The sequence below is a fragment of the Crotalus tigris genome, unplaced genomic scaffold, assembly GCF_016545835.1.
Source record: "Crotalus tigris isolate CLP2741 ecotype Arizona unplaced genomic scaffold, ASM1654583v1 scf7180000021573.356075, whole genome shotgun sequence".
Taxonomy (NCBI): domain Eukaryota; kingdom Metazoa; phylum Chordata; class Lepidosauria; order Squamata; family Viperidae; genus Crotalus; species Crotalus tigris.
Window position 1 is genome coordinate 52,644 of NW_024098572.1, and position 21,407 is coordinate 74,050.

Sequence of the window (21,407 nt, forward strand, 5' to 3'; positions counted from 1 at the left end):
TTTTCGTAGGCTTACCGTGCCCAAGGCGGTTGTCGCATCACGGGGGTCTTTTGCGACGGCCGAGTCGTGATGTGAGAACCCGGGCTCTCCCCAGCTGCGCACCGAGACTCCCAACGCATGTGCTTGACAAGTGGGTGGGGTGGGATATATACATATATAATTATTATTTTATTTTTTAAAAAAAAAAAACACACATTTTTCTTTGGGGTAAATGCATGGACTGGGTTGGTAAGTATTTAAGGATTTCTGTTGTTCGGCGTTTGCCGATCCGTTGTGGGTTATAAAATAGGGGCTTTGAAAGGAATAGATCTGGTCTCTGAAGTGTTAATGCTGCCAAAATTACCTTTTCGCCTGTGGCCCTGGATCTGTTCTGCGGGTTGCCCAATTGATCCTTCACCTGCCACTAAAGTCTCCACTGGATGGAAAGAAAATTCTCTTTAAATGTCTAGTCCTTCTCTCATTTTTCTTCTTCCTTCCTTCCTTCCTTCCTTCCTTCCTTCCTTCCTTCCTTCCTTTCTCTTCCCTTCTACTCTCCTCTTCTCTTCTCTTCTCTTTCTTCCTCCCTGTCCCTCCCTCCCTCCTCTCCTCTTCTCTTCCTCCCTCCCTGTCCCTCCCTTTCTTTTCTCCTCTCCTCTTCTCTTCTCTTTCTCTCCCTGTCCCTCCCTCCTCTCCTCTCCTCTTCCTCCCTGTCCCTCCCTTCCTTTTCTCCTCTCCTCTTTCTCCCTCCCTGACCCTCCCTTCCTTTTCTCCTCTCCTCTTCTCCTCTTCTCTTTCTCTCCCTGTCCCTCCCTCCTCTCCTCTTTCTTCCTCCCTGTCCCTCCCTTCCTTTTCTCCTCTCCTCTTCCTCCCTGTCCCTCCCTTCCTTTTCTCCTCTCCTCTTCTCTTCCTCCCTCCCTGTCCCTCCCTTCCTTTTCTCCTCTCCTCTTCTCCTCTTTCTCTCCCTGTCCCTCCTCTCCTCTCCTCTTTCTTCCTCCCTGTCCCTCCCTCCTCTCCTCTCCTCTTCCTCCCTGTCCCTCCCTTCCCTTTCTCCTCTCCTCTTTCTCCCTCCCTGACCCTCCCTTCCTTTTCTCCTCTCCTCTTCTCCTCTTCTCTTTCTCTCCCTGTCCCTCCCTCCTCTCCTCTTTCTTCCTCCCTGTCCCTCCCTTCCTTTTCTCCTCTCCTCTTCCTCCCTGTCCCTCCCTTCCTTTTCTCCTCTCCTCTTCTCTTCCTCCCTCCCTGTCCCTCCCTTCCTTTTCTCCTCTCCTCTTCTCCTCTTTCTCTCCCTGTCCCTCCTCTCCTCTCCTCTTTCTTCCTCCCTGTCCCTCCCTCCTCTCCTCTCCTCTTCCTCCCTGTCCCTCCCTTCCTTTTCTCCTCTCCTCTTCTCTTCCTCCCTCCCTGTCCCTCCCTTCCTTTTCTCCTCTGCTCTCCTCTCCTCTTCCTCCCTGTCCCTCTCTTCCTTTTCTCCTCTTCTCCTCTCCTCTCCTCTTCTCTTTCTCCCTCCCTGTCCCTCCCTTCCTTTTCTCCTCTCCTTTCCTCTTCTCTTCTTTCTCCCTCCCTTCCTTTTTTCCTCTCCTCTTCTCTTCTTTCTCTTCTCTTCCTCCCTCACTCTCTATCCCTCCCTCTCTTCTCCTTCCTTCTTTCATTACTTTTTCTTTTTTCTCTCTCTTTCTTTTTCTTTTCCTTCCTTTATTACTTCTTTTCTTTCTCTCTCTCTCTCTCTCCAGGTTGTTTTCGCAAAAGAATCAAAGGCCAAATGGTTCGGGTTTTTCCCCTCCTCCTTTTCCAGCCACCAAGGTCGTGGACAAACAGGGCTTTTCCTGTGTTTGACATTGTCTTGTTATTCCGAACGGCAGATAGCAAGAAACTGGGAAAAGCCTTTGTGTAGAGGGCCGGACATATATTTTTTCTTTTCTTTTCTTTTCTTTGTAAAAAGGAAAGGAATCAGGTGATTCTGGAAAGGGCCGAGGGATTCTGTCCAAGAATTCCACCCCTTCACCGGCTTCTCCTTTCCCGTGTCTGTCTTTCAGAGTCGGCAGCTGGAGTCGGAGACGGGCACCACCGAAGAGCACAGCCTGAACAAGGAGGCCAGGAAGTGGGCGACCCGCGTGGCCCGAGAGCACAAAAACATCGTCCACAGTCAGCGGGTGAGTAGGCATTGGAACCCAGAGCCGGCGCAGGCAGGGGATGCTGGGATTTGAAGCCCAATTTATACGCCAGGCACCAGGCCGAAGAAATCTGGGTGGAGAGCCCACAGGACAGGGAGGGAAGGAAGTCCACGGGTCTTCAGTCCGTGTTGTGTTGTGTTTGACTAGGAGAGATTCACAATCAAACCCTGATTAGCCCTCAGGTGGCTTCCTTCCTTCCTGATTAGCCATGAAAACTCAAGATTACTTTGGTCCTTCCTTCCTTCCTTCCTTCCTTCCTTCCTTCCTTCCTTCCTTCCTTGTATCCTTCTCCACACTCTCTTCTTTTGTTCCTTCCTTCCTGTCTTTTCTTCCCCTCTCCTCCCTCCCTCCCTCCCTCTCTATTCCTTCCTTCCCCGCACACTCTTCCCTTCCTTTCTTCTCCCCTCCTTCCCTTCATCTCTTCTCCTCCACCGCTTTCCCTCCCCTCCCCTTCCCCTCTTCTCCATACACTTCCCTTCTTCCCTCCTTCCCTTCCTCTACTCCCTTCCTTCTTTCCTTCCTCGCTTTTCCTCTCCTCCTTCCCTCCCCCTCTTTCTTTCCTCCCTCCCCTCCTCCCTCCTTCCCTCCCTTCCTTTCTCCGTCCCTCTCTATTCTTTCCTCCCTCCCTCTCTCCCTTCCCTCCCTCCCCCTCTATTCTTTCCTCCCTCCCTCCCTCCCTCTTTATTCTTTCTTCCTTCCCTTCCCCTTCTATCCTTTTCTTCCTCCCTCCTTCCATTCCTCCCTCCCTCTCTATTCTTTCCTCTCTCTCTCTCCCTTCCTCCCTCCCTCTTCTCTCTATCCTTCCCTTCCTTCTTCCCTCCTTCCCTCCCTCCCCCCTCTATTCTTTCCTCCCTCCCTCCTCTATTCTTTTCTCCCTCCCTCCTTTCCTCCCTTCCTTCCTTTCTCCCTCCCTCTCTATTCTTTCCTCCCTCCCTCCCTTCCTTCCTTTCTCCCTCCCTCTATTCTTTCTTCCTTCCCTCCCCCTCTATCCTTTTCTTCCTCCCTCCCTCCTTCCCTTCCTCCCTCCCTCTCTATTCTTTCCTCCCTCCCTCCCTCCCACCTGCCCTCCCTCCCTCCTCTCTGTATCCTTTCCTTCCTCCCTCCCTCCCTTCCTCCCTCCATCTCTATTCTTTCCTCCCTCCCTTCCTCCCTCCTTCCCTCCCTTCCTTTCTCCATCCTTCTCTATTCTTTTCTCCCTCTCTCCCTTCCTTCCTCCCTCCCTCCTTCCCTCCCTCCCTCCTCTATTCTTTCCTCTTTCCCTTCCTTCCTCCCTCCTTCCCTCCCTCCCTCTCTCCCTTCCTCCCTCCCTCTTTCCCCCCTCTATTCTTTCCTCCCTCCCTCCTTCTCTATTCTTTCCTCCCTCCCTCCCTCCCTTCCTTCCTTTCTCCCTCCCTCTCTATTCTTTCTTCCTTCCCCCCCCCCTATCATTTTCTTCCTCCCTCTCTCCCTCCCTCCCTCCTCTCTCTATCCTTTCCTCCCTCCCTCCCTTCCTACCTACCTAGACTGGGTAGAGCCAAGTTATAATCCCCTTCCAGCCATGTGGGAGGGGGACTTTCCCTGGAAGATCCTGGGGCCTGTCCCCCTCTCTCAGCCCAGCCCACCTCTCTGGGTTGCTCCTGGGGGGGAAAAGTAGCAAAGAGGCCTGCAGCTGTTTCCCGACTCCTGGAGAAAAAGGGAAAACCAGCTCAAGAAGCGAACAACCCATGTTTGAATCTCTTCCCATTCCGTCAACGTCTTGATTTCTCTTTAAGTAGGAGATATTTGACCGCTTCCTCTTTTGGTTAGACTCTGGAGGAGCTGGAGTGCCACGGCCCGGTGGCCACCGAGCAGAGCCGAGCGGAGCTGGAGCAGAAGATTGACGAAACCAGGGAGAACATCCGCAAAGCCGAGGTAGGAGGAAGGTTGATGCCCTTTTTTTTTTTTTTTTTTACAGCCGTGCCTTCTTCCCTTCGTCCCAAACACTGTTCCCTCTTGCCTTTTGCCTCCCCTGCTCTCCCACCCTTCCCGTTTTTTTGGCTTTGCATCTAATATTTTGGTAAACGAATAAAAGAATTTGGAGCCTTCGGAAAAAAAAAAGAGAGAGAGAGCACAACCACAGGAGACACCTCCCTTGGTGCCATCTCTATCCTCGGCGTTTCTGCTGGACCGTTATTGTTGTTGTTTTTTCAAAGGACATTTGCTCTTCCCTTTTTTGCTTTCCTGTCATCCCAAGGATGTTTAGCTTCCATTGTAAGGATTTATTACAGCGTTGTTCCACTTCCCCCCCCCCCTGGCAGGATTCTGGGAGTTGAAGTCCACCCATCTTGAAAGTCACTAAAAGGTTGAGAAACGGTGATTTATTGTCAGGGTTTGCTCCCCCCTTCTGGGAGGAACAGCAATCTAGAAAGCAATGAAATTGGGCTTAACTCTCCCGGGGAGTTGCAAACACAATTTCTCAGATAAAATGTGTGATCTCCAAAGGCTCCCTGGGAGAATATTTATAGGAAACTGAGATGTCACATTTGTGACACGCCAGCAGTTTCTCTCTCTCCTCCCCTCCCTCTCTCTCTTTCTCTGTTCTCTCTTTCTCCTCTCTTTCTTCTCTTTTAATCCTCTCTTTCTCTTTCCCTGTTTCACTTTCTCTGTCTGCTTTTTCTCTCATTTTTCTCTCTCTCCGTTCTCTTTCTCTCTTCTTTTTCTCTTCTCTCTCTCCTCTTTCTTCCTTCTCTCTTTCTCTTCTCTTTCTCTCCTCTCCCTTCTCTCTTTTCTTCCTCTCTTCTCTCTTTCTACTCTTCCTCTTCTCTTTCTCTTTTTTCCCTCTTCTCTTTTTTCTCTTTCTCTCTCCTCTTTCTCCCTTCTTCTCCCTCTCTCTTTCTCCTTCCTTCCTCCCTTTCTTTCTCCCTCTCTCTTTTCCTCTCTTTCTCTCTTCTCTCTTTCTTCTCTTTTAATCCTCTTTCTCTTTCACCGTTTCACTTTCTCTGTCTCTGTTTGCCTTCTCTCTTTCTTCTTTTTCTCTCCTCTTTCTCCCTTCTCTCTTTCTCTGTCTTTTTCTCTCTTTCTCTCCTCCCTTCTCTCTTCTCTCTTTCTCTTTCTTTCACTTTGTCTCCGCTCTTTCCCTCTTCTCTTTTTTCTCTCTCTTTTCTTTTTTCTCTTTCTCTCTCCTCTTTCTCCCTTCTTCTCCCTCTCTCTTTCTCCTTCCTTCCTCCCTTTCTTTCTCCCTCTCTTTCTCCTCTCTTTCTCTCTTCTCTCTTTCTTCTCTTTTAATCCTCTCTTTCACTGTTTCACTTTCTCTGTCTCTGTTTGCCTTCTCTCTTCTTTTTCTCTCCTCTTTCTCCCTTCTCTCTTTCTCTGTCTTTTTCTCTCTTTCTCTCCTCCCTTCTCTCTTCTCTCTTTCTCTTTCTTTCACTTTCTCTGTCTCCGCTCTTTCCCTCTTCTCTTTTTTCTCTCTTTTCTTTTTTCTCTTTCTCTCTCCTCTTTCTTCCCTCTCTCCCTCCCTCCCGTCCTTTCTTCCTTTCTTTCTCCCTCCTTTCTCTCTCTCTCTCTCTCTCTCTTTCTTTTTCTCTGGGTATTTTCTGGATCACATTCTCTTCTTTCATAATTGTGGCAGGGTCTCTGACCCCAGGCATTCCCAACAAAGCGTAGCTACCTAAGGCCACATTTGGCTGCCTTCTATCGCTGCCAGCTACGTTTCGCACTGCCAAATGTGTGGCTTGAGCTTTCATGGAGAGAAGGACGGATCGCAATTTCTTTGCAGGTAGATTAGCAGCCCTGTTGCCCACGCTGGCTGGGGACTTCTGGGAGTTGAAGTCCGCCCATCTTAAAAGTTGCCAGGCCTTAGAAGTCCTGGTGCAAAGTACGGGTTCTCCTCGGCAGCCCTTCGTTTAGTGACCGTTCAAAGTTACAACAGCACTGAAAAATGACCGTTTTTCACACCTAACGACCGTCGCAGTGTCCCCAGGATCACGGGATAAAAATCCAGCCGCTTGGCAACTGACTCGTATTTGTGTCAGTCGCACAGCGCCCCCGGGGATGTCACATGATCCCCTTTTGCGACTTTCTGACAAGCAAAGTCAGTGGGGGAAGCCAGGTTCACAACGGCCGTGCTACTTAATTTAACAACTGGCAAGTGATTCGCTGAAGAACGGGGGCCAGAAAAGTGGCATGCCTCGTTTAGCAAGGGAAATTTTGCGCTGCCTTGCGGTCGTTAAGCCGAGGACTTACCTGTACCCAACAGGGCCCCAATCCACCTGCACACGAGCCACCTTCTTCCGAAATGTGCTTATAATACACTAGTAAACAAAACAAAACAAAAAAGTGCCACACCTTAAAACTTCAGGATTTTGTCTGTGTGTGTGTGTGATTCTTACTTTTCCCACCTTTCGCCTCCATGCTTATTTTGGGGGGGGGGGGCTTCTCAGCCCATCGTAATAGCCAGGGAGCCTAAATCTAATCCCGTCTATATTTTTGGGAGAAAATAACGGACTCGACGGGAAGACATCATTTTATTTTTAAAACGAACGAAAAGCTTTGGCGTCCATGCAGAAAAACCCTGCGAGGGAAGTAACACGGCTTTAAATTTACGCCCTGTTTGTTCCAGCAGTTGGTCTCCTCAGCGGTGTTTTCAATCATACCAGCCCTACTGCGTTGCACATGGATAGTAGTGTGTTAATAAATACATCCACCGTTTACACCCCTTGGTGTTTGTCCTCATGTTAGGGAAATAATTTGGCTCCCACAGATGGCTCTTGCCTACTTAATCAAGGCTAATTCCTCCACAAATGACCTGCCCAGCTGACATTATTAGCACATTAAAAAAAAGAGAGAGAGAGAGAGTTGCCAGCCTCTATCAGGCAATTTGTTGGTGCTTTTTTATCTCCTACCGGTTGTGGGTTTTTAAAAGTCAGAGGACCCCGTGTCTGAAATTTGGAAAAAAGTAGTTTGCTGAATTGTGGGATTTCTTTCTGTTACCAAGAAGTGAGGTTTTGAGATGGGATGGAATGGAATATAGAATAGAATAGAATAGAATAGAATAGAATAGAATAGAATAGAATAGAATAGAATAGAATAGAATAGAATATGGAATAGAATGGAATATGGAATAGAATATGGAATAGGATAAAAAAGAATAGAATATATAGAATATAGAATAGAATATGAATGGAGTGGAATGGAATAGAATAGAAATAGGAATGAATAGAATAGAATAGAAATACAAAATAGAATAGAATGGAATGGAATGGAATAGAATAGGAAATAGGAATGAATAGAATAGAATAGAAATAGGAATGAATAGAAATACGGAATGGAATGGAATATAGAATAGAATAGAATATGGAATAGGATAAAATAGAATAGAATAGAATAGAGCCAAGGTTGCCTGCCCCTGGACTAAACTATTCCTTCAGCAATTATAGCTTGGTTGGGGATAATGGGAGGTATAATCAGCAGCGTTGCAAATTGGGAAGATCAGTTAATGGGTAAACCTGCAGCTTTTAGGGTAACGCACAGGCCCATATTTGCACTCAATTCATGCTAGTTTTCTCTTCTCCGATTGGTCCTCTGTGTTTTTTTCCTAAGCTTTGAGGGCCCTTCTTTTTTCCTTCATTGTCATCTCTCCGATCTGGTTTCGGAATAACTCACTCCTACGTGGGCAAGGATCCTATTTATCCTGCCCTCCTTGGAAAAGTGGCCCCGTGGGAAAGGCCACCAACAGGAGATCCCAAGTCCCGTATCCGATGCTTCAGCGATAAGCAATATTGAAAAATTAGGTCTGGGGCCAAAGTTATATTTTCTGCTCTTTCCCAGGAAAACTTCCTCTGAACTTTACTCTCCGTCCTCCCATACACTCCCCCCCTTGATCTAAAAGTAACTAGTTTGCGTAGGGCAGTTCTCAGTTGAATCTTTGTTCCTCAGTTCCAGGGCTAACTTTTGGCATGACAGTTTCCCATAGAAAATGTGGGCAAAATTTTTGTTGTTATTAGTTGCGAAGTCGTGTCCGACCCATCGCGTCCCCATGGACCACGTTCCTCCAGGCCTTCCTGTTCTCTACCATCTTCTGGAGTCCATTGAAGCTCACGCCTCCTGCTTCAGTGACTCCATCCAGCCACCTTCTTCTCTGTCGTCCCCTTCTTCTCTTGCCCTCCATCTTTCCCAGCATCAGGCTCTTCTCTAGGGAGTCCTTCCTTCTCATTAGGTGGCCAAAGGACTTGAGTTTCAACTTCAGGATCTGGCCTTCTAAAGAGCAGTCGGGGTTGATCTCCTCCAGGACTGACTGGTTGGATCACCTTGCAGTCCAAGGGACTCACAGGAGTCTTCTCCAGCACCGTAGTTCAAAGGCCTCCATTCTTTGGCGCTCAGCCTTTCCTATGGTCCAACTTTCACAGCCATACGTTTCAACTGGGAAAACCAGGGCCTGGACTATACGCACTTTTGTTGGCAGGGTGACATCTCTGCTTTTTAGTATGCTGTCTAGATTTGCCACAGCTTTCCTCCTCAGGAAAATTACAAAATTACAAAGGCATTTTGGCACATAGATCCGGTCTCATTCTTCGTGCTTCCAGAACAAAAACAGCCTTGTTCAAAAAGCTGAGCGTTGTCCTTTGATTTTTCTTGACTTCTGATAACATTGTTGGCAAAAATCTTTGATTGGCTACAGGGATTGGGGTGGGGGGTTTGGGGTGGTCCTGCTCCTGTGCGCAGGTCTGATTGTAGAGAAGGGCTATTAGGTGACAGCCAAAGCCATACATTCAACCCCGAAGATTGGCATTCAGAGAGATCAGCCACCGACTGACACATAGAGATAAACAACAACTACGTACCAGTCAAGCAAGACCATCTAAGGGTAAATAAGGACAGCATCTCCTTGCCAGCCATCAGCGCCCAGCTGAACAGAGGTTAACTTCAAGGTTAATACTATACCAACATCAAGCAGTAAACAATGGCCTAACCAGGGAACTACCAACTCAGATAAACGGTCTGAGCAAACAACAGTCTGAATAAGAAATCACCAAATCTTTCCCACCAACACTGACAGCCATTAATATATAAACAGAGAGCAAAAAAACCCTCCCTTCTAGCACTGATGATGTTACCTTGCTGGGTAATGAAACGTCTGCAAGAAAACCACCAAGCTCAGAGAGCGCCAAGGACTCCATAGTTCTCGTCGTCCTCCTCTTCCTCCTCCTCCTCACAAACCCCACTCCCTTCTAGGACTGATGATGTTACCTAGCTGGGTAATGAAACGTCTGCAAGAAAACCCCCAAGCTCAGAGAGCACCAAGGACTCCATAGTCGTTGTCCTCCTCCGCCTTCTTCCCCTCCTCCTCCTCCTCCTCCTCCTCCTCATAAACCCCACTCCCTTCTAGCACTGATGATGTTACCTAGCTGGGTAATGAAACATCTGCAAGAAAACCCCCAAGCTCAGAGAACACCAAGGACTCCATAATCGTTCTCCTCCTCCTCCTCCTCGCAAACCCCACTCCCTTGTAGCACTGATGATGGTACTTAGCTGGGTAATGAAACGTCTGCAAGGAAACCCCCAAGCTCAGAGTGCCCCAAGGACCTCATATTCATCCATGACATAGACCAGAGATTTAGTATGTCATGGGGATAATGGCCAGGCACCTGACCCAAACATTGATCAGACAGAAGCCCCGTGGGTGAAGTTCGGAGAATTGCCGATTCTTCTAATGGATCCCTCGGAGTCCAGGAACGAGAAGAAAATACTGCAAGGCAGGGAGAGATAAATGCTCCTTTTGAATCTTGTAAGCAGGGAGCAACTAAGAGGCAGCGAGGAAGAAGTTCAAAGGCCCAAGAAAGGCTGTCTTTAAGATGCTTGCTGATAAAGCAGTGTTTCCCAAACTTGACAATTTTAAGGCATGAGGACTTCAACTCCCAGAATTCCACAGCCAGCGTTGCTGGCTGTGGAATTCTGGGAGTTGAAGTCCTCATGCCTTAAAATTGTCAAGTTTGGGAAACACTGTGACAAAGGGTCGATATCCAATTTCCAAGATGATGTAACCTCAGCCCCATTTTCTTGCGATCCATCTGATGGATGAGAGTCTGCCAGCATCCATAGCTTGCCAAACTAAAGCAACTGAAAAATAGACTCTGAGAATCCCTAAGGATGAGCCTTCTAATTCTCTTTCTCCCGACCAAAGAATCTAAGCTTTGCCATCTTTTGACCCTTTGAAACGCAGCCTCTCCTGGTCTGGGAATCCAGACCGCGTTCCACCACATCCCTACAGGTCCCTATTCTCAGACTTTTATCTACTATCTGAGATACAGATACAGACACTTCAATGGTGAAAAAAGTAAAGGTTCTACATTTAGGCAAGAAAAATCAAATGCACAGGTATAGTATAGGGGGTACCTTGCTCAACAGTAGTAACTGTGAGAGGGACCTTGGAGTCCTAGTGGACAATCACTTCAATAGGAGCCAGCAGTGTGCTGCAGCTGCCAAAAAGACCAACACAGTGCTGGGCTGTATTAGCAGAGGGATAGAATCAAGATCACGTGAAGGGTTAATACCACCTTACAAGGCCTTGGTAAGGCCACACCTGGAATACGGCATCCAGTTTTGGTCACTACGATGTAAAAAAGATGTTGAGACTCTAGAAAGAGTGCAGAGAAGAGCCACAAAGATGATTAGGGGACTGGAGGCTAAAACATATAAGGAACGGTTGCTGGAATTGGGTATGTCCAGTTTAATGAAGAGAAGAACGAGGGGGGACAGGATAGCAGTCTTCCAATATCTCAGGGGCTGCACCAAAGAAGAGGGAGTCAAGCTACTCTCCAAAGCGCCTGAAGGCAGGACAAGAAGCAACGGATGGAAACTAACCAAGGAGAGAAGCAACCTGGAACTAAGGAGAAACTTCCTGACAGTGAGAACAATTAACCAGTGGAACAACCTGCCTCCAGAAGCGTATTATTATTATTACCTACGGAAGAGAATGTTTGTAGCACAGAGTTGAACTATGAGGTCCTTCTCTGAGCTGGGTGGTTTTCTTGAAGATGTTTCAGGACCCAACCAGGGAACATCATCAGTGTTAGAAGGGAGGAGGAGGAGGAGGGGAGTGTGGGGTCCTTGGTGCTCTCTGATCTTGGTTGTTTTCTTGTGGATGTTCCATGACCCAGCGAGGTAACACCATCAGTGCTAGAAGGGAAGGGTTTGTGGAGAGGAGGAGGAGGAGAACTGTGGGATCCTTGGTGCTCTCTGAGCTGGGTGGTTCTCTTGCAGTCGTTTCATGACCCAACTAGGTAACGTCATCAGTGCTAGAAGGGAAGGGGTGTTGCTCCCTGTTTATATATAATAATTTGCCTTGCCACTGTTGACCAGGGTGAGATTTTCCTCCTGATAGTTCCTCAATTAGGATGGATCCGAACACATGCTCTCTAGCAGCCAACACTCACCTAAGCAGGGACTGACCCCAGACAAGCAACCAGAAAACAATATCCCAATCAAGGACTTGCCAAGGAGAAAACCACCCTCCTATCAACAAGGGCAAGACAAGCTAGTAGTATATATAAACAGGGAGCCAACCCTCGTAGCACTGATGATGTTACCCAGTTGGGTCACGAAACGTCCGCAAAGAAAACCACCCAGCTCAGAGAGCACTGCAGACTCCACAGTTCAACGCGGAGCTGCAAATATTCTCTTCTCTTGGTGACTATAATTGGCATTATTTATCTGGGATCTGTACAGAACAGTGGTTCTCAACCTGTAGGTCGGGACCCCATTTGGGGTCGAACGACCATTTCACAGGGGTCGCCAAACGACGCAGTCCGCCATTTTTTCCCCCTTTTCCTTAGCTGTGCTACTCCCTTTTATTCTATTGGCTTTTGAAAGCCAATAGAATAGACTTTCTTGAATAGAGTCTAATTCTATTGGCCTTCAAAAGCCCATAGGAATTGTCCAGGCTGTCTCTGCCCTGCTGAGCCCGCCAAAAGTCCCATTCTGCAAACGGTGCTGCACCAGTTGAGTAGTCCTCGACTTACGACCGGTTGGGGGTCGCGGCATTAAAAAGGTTGAGAACCACTGGTACAGAATGTCCCAAGCTGACCTTTTTTTTAAAATTGTGGATTCCTCTCCCACAATGTGTGTTTTCTATCCAGGCTCTAATTGCATGGGTAAACAAAGTTATGTTTGTCAATATTCCTTTTCCTATTTATTTATTTAGATCATCTCTGTGGCTGCGGTCACTGGGCGACGGACAGTAGATGAAACAAACGGCAACGGTCCCATTTAAAGGACACTTTTAAAATCAAACCGCGATGTCTTTTTTTTTTTTTTCCAAAAATAACACGGAATCTTTGGGCACATCCATTATTCTTGACCCACCCCTTTGTCCAGACTGCAAAAATCATGGTCACAATTTAAAAAAAAAAAAAAAACTCTCCTTCCTCAGACTAATGAATAAAACCAATAACTAGAAAGGCAGTTTAGTGTAGTGGTTAAGGTGGTGGCCTAGGACCCAAGAGACTGTGAGTTCGAATCCTACTTTAGGCACGAAAAACGGTGGGATGACTTGGAGCCAACCACGGGAAAATCTGAGCTCTAATCCCATCTCATCCCATCTTGAAACCAGGAGAGGTTGAGTTCTAGTACCACTTAGGCACAAAAGCTGGCTAGGTGATGTTGGCTAGCCACCAGGCAGATTGTGGTTTCTAGTCCCACCTCAGCCATGAAAACCAGCTGGTTGACTTGGGCCAATCACTAGGAGACAGGGAGTTCTAGTTTTGCCTTCTGCATGAAAGCAATGAGTTCTAGTCCCGTTTTAGACACGAAAACTAGCTGGGTGACTTTGGGCCAATCACCAGGAGACAATAAGTTCTAGTCCCGCCTTACGCCCGAAAACTGGCTGGGTGACTTTGAGCCAATCACCAGGAGACGGTGAGTTCTAGTCCCGCCTTAGGCACGAAAACTGGCTGGGTGACTTTGGGCCAATCACCAGGAGACGGGGAGTTCTAGTCCCGCCTTAGGCACGAAAACTGGCAGGGTGACTTTGAGCCAATCACCAGGAGACGGGGAGTTCTAGTCCCGCCTTAGGCACGAAAACTGGCAGGGTGACTTTAGGCCAATCACCAGGAGACGGGGAGTTCTAGTCCCGCCTTAGGCACGAAAACTGGCAGGGTGACTTTAGGCCAATCACCAGGAGACGGGGAGTTCTAGTCCCGCCTTAGGCACGAAAACTGGCAGGGTGACTTTGGGCCAATCACCAGGAGACGGGGAGTTCTACTCCCGCCTTAGGGATGAAAGCCAACTAGAGGTTTTGGGGCCAGTCTCTCTCTCTTGGCCTAACCCACCTCGCTGGGTTGTTGTGGGGAAAAGAAGAGGAAGGAGTATTAGGTATGCTTGCTGCTTTGAGTTATTCATAAGCAAGAATAAATGCAGAATAAAAATCAATCTCTTTCTTTCTTTTTCTTTCTTCCTCTTTCTCTCTCTCTCTCTTTCTCTCTCTCTCTCTCTCTCTCTCTCTCTCTCTCCTCTTAGATCATCAAGTTGAAAGCCGAAGCTCGCCTGGACCTCCTGAAGCAGATTGGCGTTTCGGTGGACACCTGGCTGAAAAGTGCAATGAATCAAGTGATGGAGGAACTGGAGAACGAGCGATGGGCCAGCCTGCCAGCCATGGCCAGCAACGGCTCTTCACACGTGGTAGGGCTGGGAGTCTCTAACCGTCCCCTTCGCGGTCCCCAAAGCACAGCCCTCCTCCCTCCCTCTCCTCTTCCCTTCTAGCCCTGATGAAGTTCCCTAGTTGGGTCATGAAACGTCTGCAAGAAAACCACCCAGTTCAGAGAGCACCCAGGACCCCACAGTAGCTCTCCTCCTCCTCCTCCTCTCCACAAACCCCTCCCTTCTAGCACTGATAATGTTACGTAGTTGGGTCATGAAACGTCTGCAAGGAAACCACCCAACTCAGAGAGCACCCAGGAACCCCCAGTCCTCCTCCATCTCCTTTCCATTCCCTTCTAGCCCTGATGATGATTCCTAGTTGGGTCATGAAAGGTCTGCAAGACCACCAAGGATCCATCAGTCCTTCTCCTTCTCCTTCTGCTCCTCCTCCTCCTCCTCCCTTCTAGCCCTGATGATGATTCCTAGTTGGGTCATGAAATGTCTGCAAGAAAAGCACCCATCTTAGAGAGCAGCAAGGACCCCACAGTAGCTCTCCTCCTCCTCCTCCTCCTCCTCTCCGCAAACCCTACTTCCTTCTAGCTCTGCTGATGTTCCTTAGTTGGGTCATGAAACGTCTGCAAGAAAACCACAGTCTCTTGTAGCATTGATGATGTTCCCTAGTTGGGTCATGAAATGTCTGCAAGAAAACAATCAACCTCAGAGAGCACCATGGATCCCACAGTCTGTCCTTCCTCTCTTCCTTCCTCCTCCTCCTCCTCTTCCTCCCTTCTAGCCCTGATGATGTTTTATTTATTTTATTTATTTATGAGACTTATATACCGCTTTAAGTGCAAGCACTCTCTAAGCGGTGTACACCAGTAAGCAATGTATATATATATATTTACATTGCCCCCAACCATCTGGGTCCTCATTTTACCTACCCCGGAAGGATGGAAGGCTGAGTCAACCTTGAGCCGGTGAGATTTGAACCGCTGACCTGCTGAACACAGTCAGCTAAAGTGGCCTGCAGTACTGCACTCTAATGCTGCGCCACCTCGGCTCATGTTCCCTAGTTGGATCATGAAATTTCTGCAAGAAAACCATCCAGCTCAGAGAGCAGCAAGGACCCCACAGTCTGTCCTTCCTTCCTTCCTTCCTTCCTTCCTTCCTTCCTTCCTTCCTTCCTTCCTTCCTTCCTTCCTTCCTTCCTCTTCCTCCTCCTCCTCCCTTCTAGCCCTGATGATGTCACCTAGTTGGGTCACGAAACGTCTGCAAGAAAACCTCCCAGCTCAGAGAGCACCCGGGACCCCGCAGTTCCACCCTGAGCTGGAGAGATTCTCTCTCCTAATGGAAGTGACAATTTCGGGTCTGGTGAGATTTTCGGCAGAGGGATCCCTTGCCGCTGACATGCAGGTCTGCCATTCAGACAGTGACCTAAACGAGGAGGACAGACGAGAGTGTGGAGGAAGAAAGAAAAGTGAGATTTTTCTTGAGCGCCAAGAGAATCCGAGAAAAGGAGCCTTCAGGGCTCTTTGTTGCCAAGATGCCAGCGGGGAGGAACACGCCCACTCCTTCCTCCCCTTCCCCCGCTTCCTTTGGCTCCGTGCCTCAGTTTCTTTTTTTGTGTGTGTGAAACCTGGACTTTCCCCAATAATTCCTCCTCCGCCTGAATTCCTAATGAGTTGGCAGACACAGGGATGGGGGGAGAACGATGAAAACTCCCTTCTGTTTTCTCCCTGCCTACCAGCCTTCGTGTAAAAAGATTTCCCTGATATTCCTTGGAAAGCAGGGGTGTGTGTGTGTGTGTGTGTGTGTGTCTTTGTTTTTTCGTTTTTTTCCCCTAAAGTAAAATCTAACATTGCAAGACCAAAAGAGCACCCTCTTTTTTTTTCGCTTTTATAGTCTCAGTCTACGTTTCCTACACTCCCCTTCCTTTCCCTTTCTTGCCCATCCCAAACCTCTTCCCCTGCTTTATTTTAAAATTCAGCTCGACTTAGCAACCGTTCAATTTAGTGACCGTTCGAAGTTACAAGGGCGCTGAAAAAAAGCAACTTTTGGCTATTTTGTTTTTACACGATTGCAGCATGTGATCAACATCTGTCTCTTTTATGATTCGTGGACTTCAACTCCCAGAATTCCTGAGCCAGCATGGGGGAACTATGGCCCCTTCATGACTTGTGGACTTCAACTCCCAGAATTCCTCTGCCAGCATGGGGAAAACTTTGGCCCCCTCATGAGTCGTGGACTTCAACTCCCAGAATTCCTGAGCCAGCATGGAAAACTTTGGCCCCTTCATGACTGGTGGACTTCAACTCCCAGAATTCCTGAGCCAGCATGGGGGAACTTGGCCCCTTCATGACTTGTGGACTTCAACTCCCAGAATTCCTGAGCCAGCATGGGGGAACTATGGCCCCTTCATGACTTGTGGACTTCAACTCCCAGAATTCCTGAGCCAGCATGGGGAACTATGGCATGACTGTGGACTTCAACTCCCAGAATTCCTGAGCCAGCATGGCTCAGCTTGGAAACCTCTCCCTTCCCCTCAGCATGGCTGGCTCAGGAATTCTGGGAGTTGAAGTCCACGAGTCATAAAAGAGCCAAGGTTGCCTACCCCTTCTTTAAACAGTTGCTAAACCAGCGGTTCTCAGCCTGTGGGTCGGGACCCCATTTGAGGTCAAACGACCATTTCACGGGGGTCGCCAAACAACGCAGTCCGCCATTTTTTCCCCCCTTTCCTTAGCTGTGCTACTCCCTTTAATTCTATTGGCTTTCGAAAGCCAATAGAACAGACTCTCTTGAATAGAGTCTAATTCTGTTGGCTTTCAAAAGCCAATAGGAATCGTCCAGGCTGTCTCTGCCCTGCTGAGCCCGCCAAAAGTCCCATTCTGCAAACAGTGCTGCACCAGTTGAGTGGTCCTCGACTTATGACCGGTTGAGTAGTCCTGGACTTACGACCGGTTGGGGGCCGCGGCATTAAAAAGGTTGAGAACCACTGTGCTAAATGAATGTTAATAAGCCGAGAACTATTTGTATTGAGTAACAGATGCTCACAGCCTCTTTCTCTTTTTCTCCATTAGCTAAACGTTGATCTGGAAAGGGAAGATGGAGAAGACGGCCTGGATGCTTTTGAAGACAGCAACTCCAGTCCTTCCGGCACCCTCCGCAATTACCCCTTGACCTGCAAAGTGGTTTATTCATACAAGGTAGGTAATGTTCAAAACCTTCGAAGGGGACAGATTTTCATATAAAGAGATTGTGGGGCATTTTTGCACGCAGGACTAGCAGGCTGTTCCCTTAAAAAAATCTTTCCCAACTCCTGAAGTCCCAAAGGTGCTTTTTTTAGGGAGGCAACTGGACTTCCTTGTTTTTCTTTCAAGATGTTTCGCTTCTCATCCAGGAAGCTTCTTCAGCTCTGACTGGATGGTGCGGAATGGAAGGATTTATACTCTTTGCAGAAAAACTGGTCATTTGGCTTCTTTAGTGCAGGGATAGGCAACCTTGGCTCTTTTATGACTCGTGGACTTCAACTCCCAGAATTCCTCAGCCAGCATGGGGGAACTATGGCCCCTTCATGACTTGGGGACTTCAACTCCCAGAATTCCTGAGCCAGCATGAGGGAAACTTTGGCCCCTTCATGACTCGTGGACTTCAACTCCCATAATTCCTGAACCAGCATGGGGGAACTATGGCCCCTTCATGTCTTATGGACTTCAACTCCCAGAATTCCTCAGTCAGCATGGGGGAACTATGGCCCCCTTTATGACTTGTGGACCAATTCCCAGAATTCCTGAGCCAGCCATGCTGAGGGGAAAGGGAGAGGTTTCCAAGCTGAGCCATGCTGGCTCAGGAATTCTGGGAGTTGAAGTCCATGAGTCATGAAGGGGCCATAGTTCCCATGCTGGCTCAGGAATTCTGGGAGTTGAAGTCCACGAGTCATAAAAGAGCCAAGGTTGCCTACTCCTGGTTTAGAGGGTCATTGAGGCCACCTGGAAGTTTATCTTTGCCTAACAACCAGATAACAACAATAATAATAACAATAACAACAATAATAATATAATAATAATAGCAATAAAGTTGGAAGGGACCTTGGAGGTCATCTAGTCCAACCCCTTCCTGCTCCGGCAGGAAACCCTATACCATTTCAGACAAATGGCTGTCCAGTCTCTTCTTAAAAACTTCCAGTGTTGGAGCATTCCCAGCTTTTGGAGACAGATGGTTCCACTGGTTAATTGTTCTGTCAGGAAGTTTCTCCTTAGTTCCAGGTTGCTTCTCTCCTTGATGAGTTTCCATCCGTTGCTTCTTGTCCTTCCTTCAGGAGCTTTGGAGAAAGAATAGCTCGACTCCCTCTTCTTTGGGGCAGCCCCTGAGATACTGGAATGCTGCTATCCTGTCCCCCCTCGTCCTTCTCTTCATTAAACTGGACATACCCAATTCCAGCAGCCATTCCTTATATGCTTTAGCCTCCAGACCTCTAATCATCTTTGTTGCTCTTCTCTGCTCTCTTTCTAGAGTCTCAACATCTTTTTTACATCGTGGTGACCAAAACTGGATACAGGATTCCAAGTGTGGCCTTACCAAGGTCTTGTAAAGTGGTATTAATACTTCCACGTGATCTTGATTCTATCCCTCTGTTAATGCAGCCCAGCACTGTGTTGGCTGTTTTGGCAGCTGCCAGGAATAAAAATCCTTCCATCCTCCACCCTTCAGTCAGAACTGAAGAAGCTTCTTGGATGAGAGGTGAAACGTCTTCAAGCAGAAACAAAGTCTTTTAGAAAAACACCTTGGGGGGCAACCATGACCTGGATGACGTGAGAATCTCCACAGACACGTAAATCTGGGTGCTGATTAGGGCATGCAAGGAACCGATTTTAGGGGAATTCGGAGCAAAACAGCCCGTGCGGAACCAAAATAATCTCTCATTATTTCGTGCCCGTTGCAACGGAATCAAACTCAGAAGGGGATATTTGTAACAAAGGGATAGTCTCAAAGTCACGCGAAGTGTTAATACCACTTTACAAGGCCTTGGTAAGGCCACACTTGGAATGCTGCATCCAGTTTTGGTCCCCACGATAAAAAAATAGATGCTGAGACTCCAGAAAGAGGGCAGAGAAGAGCAAGGAAGATGATTCCATTCTAAGTCTTAAAGTTGCCAAGTACGACGATCCCTGGTGGCTGGGGAATTCTGGGAGTTGAAGTCCACGGGTCTTAAAGTTGCCTAGTTTGGAAAATAGTCCACCCCAGGTAGTCCTGGACTTAAACTAGTAGTTTAGTAACCAAAGTTGCAATCTACCTGTGAAAAGGGAGTATGACCCCCCCCCCCCGGTCAAGCCTTCCCAGGACTCTTTTTAAAAGAGGATTAGGGGACTAGAAGACCTCCAGGAGGAACTTCCTGACAGTTAGAACAATTAACCAGTGGAACTACCTGCCTCTAGAAGCGGTGAATGCTCCAACACCGGAGGTTTTTAAGAAGAGACTGGGCAGCCATTGGTCCAAAATGGTTTAGGGTTTCCTGCCTGAGCAGGGGGTTGGACTAGATGACCTCCAAGGTCCCTTCCAACTTTATTATTATTATTAATAAAGGTTCCCTTCCGACTCTTGTCATTCTGTTGCCTCCTTCTCTCTTCCCAAATTTCTAAGCTGGCTTCCCCAGTTCGCAGCCTCCCTCCTCAGGTTCCTAGCTTGCCTTTTGCCCTTCAAGCTTCTCACCACTTGGCTTTCCAGGATCTCATCAATTTTACAAGTCATTAACTCACCCATTTTCTCACCCTTCCCCCCCCCAACCAATTCACTCTTTCCTGTTGGTTTTGTAATTCGATCCTCACTCATCACCTCCTGTGACTGCAAATCATCATCTCAGTGGACTTTTTTCTTCCCTATCTTCCTCTCCGTGAAAACCCTCCTAGCTTTTTACCGCGAGGTCCTGTCGCTTTTTTTTTTTTTTGCAAGCCACAAACTTCTCTCCTTTTGCAAGCCACAAACTTCTCTCAAAAAGTTGCCAGAACTGCAACTTTTTTTTAGTCTTCCCACCTTCCCCGCAAGCCACTTTGCCCTTCCTCTTTTTCTTTTTCTTTTCTTTTTTCTTCTTTTTTCTTTTTGTTATTTTAGCAGTTGCATCCTCATTCATTCCCTATATGTGCTGCAACTACCTTATTTCCTTTATATGAATAAATCAATCACACAGAGTGATAGATGAGACAGAGAGAGAGATAAGAGAGTTGATAGATGATGGATTAGATAAATAGAGATAATAGATTAGATAGATAGATAGATAGATAGATAGATAGATAGATAGATAGATAGATAGATAGATAGATAGATAGATAGATAGATAGATAGATAGATAGATAGATAGATAGATAGATAGATAGATAGATAGATAGATAGATAGATAGATAGATAGATAGATATAGAGATAGATAGATAGATAGATAGATAGATAGATAGATAGATAGATAGATAGATAGATAGATAGATAGATAGGTAGGTAGATAGGTAGATATAGAGATAGATAGATAGATAGATAGATAGATAGATAGATAGATAGATAACTGATAGATAGATAACTGATAGATAGTTAGATAGTAGAGATAGATAGATAGACAGACAGATAGATAAATAACCGATAGATAGATAGATAGATAGATAGATAGATAGATAGATAGATCTGATAGATGTGATAGATAGATCTGATAGATGTGATAGATAGATAGATAGATAGATAGATAGATAGATAGATAGATAGATAGATAGATGATTAGATAGATGATAGACAGACAGTCAGATCAGAAAGAAATAGGGCAGCTGGCTAAGGAATTCTGGGAGTTGAAGTCCACGAGTCTTAAAATCACCACCTTTGGGCACCCTGTCCTGACCCCCGTCGCCTCCCCCTCCCCAAAGCCCCTTCCTGCCCTTTTTTACGCGCCTCTTCCTCTCCTTCCTCCCGCAGGCTTCGCAGCCGGATGAATTAACCATCGAGGAGCAGGAGGTCTTGGAAGTGATCGAGGACGGGGATATGGAAGACTGGGTAAAGGTATCGGTTGGCGTTTCCTGTCTTTGTCTGGCACGGCCTCTCCTTGTTTTTGTTTTTTTGTTTTGTTTTATTTCGTTTTGTTTTCTTTTCCGCCGTCATCATCGCAACCCTCCTAACGCTCAGCGTGCTCCTCTTCCCCGCTTTCGCAGGCCCGGAATAAGTCCGGCCACGTGGGCTACGTCCCGGAGAAATATTTGCAGTTCCCGACATCCAACAGTCTCCTGAGCATGTTGCAGTCCCTGGCAGCCTTAGACAGCCGATCTCACACCTCCAGCAACTCCACCGAAGCCGAGCTCGTCTCGGGAAGCCTTAACGGAGACTCCAGCGGTAAGGGCCGAGAGGGCTGAATCTGTGTGTGTCTGTGTGTGTTGGGAGACACCCCTGCTATCCTGCACATCCCAGACATAAAAAAAAAACCACATTCTCAACCATTCATGATTTGCCGTTTCACAACCCAGCTTCAGCTCCAGTGAGAAACATTGCAATGAAAGCCAGCAATGGGCCACTTGGGGCCAATCCCCAGGTGACAGTGAGTTCTAGTCCCACCTTAGGTATGAAAGCCAGCTGGGTGACTTTGGGCCAATCACCAGGAGATGGTGAGTTCTAGTTCTTTCTTAGGCTTGAAAGCCAGCTGGGTGACTTTG

The 21,407-nt window shown here is 47.4% G+C and overlaps 1 protein-coding gene across 1 annotated transcript in view; it reads left to right on the forward strand.

Annotated features, from left to right (window-relative positions):
• The window catches only part of FCHSD2 (FCH and double SH3 domains 2), a 70,550-nt gene that overhangs the window by 40,459 nt on the left and 8,684 nt on the right, over positions 1-21,407 (forward strand). The window contains exons 8-13 of the mRNA XM_039318832.1: positions 2,007-2,123; positions 3,930-4,034; positions 13,614-13,775; positions 16,811-16,936; positions 20,680-20,763; positions 20,913-21,090. Of these exons, the coding sequence (XP_039174766.1) occupies positions 2,007-2,123; positions 3,930-4,034; positions 13,614-13,775; positions 16,811-16,936; positions 20,680-20,763; positions 20,913-21,090 (772 nt within the window). The remainder of the gene's footprint in view (positions 1-2,006; positions 2,124-3,929; positions 4,035-13,613; positions 13,776-16,810; positions 16,937-20,679; positions 20,764-20,912; positions 21,091-21,407) is intronic.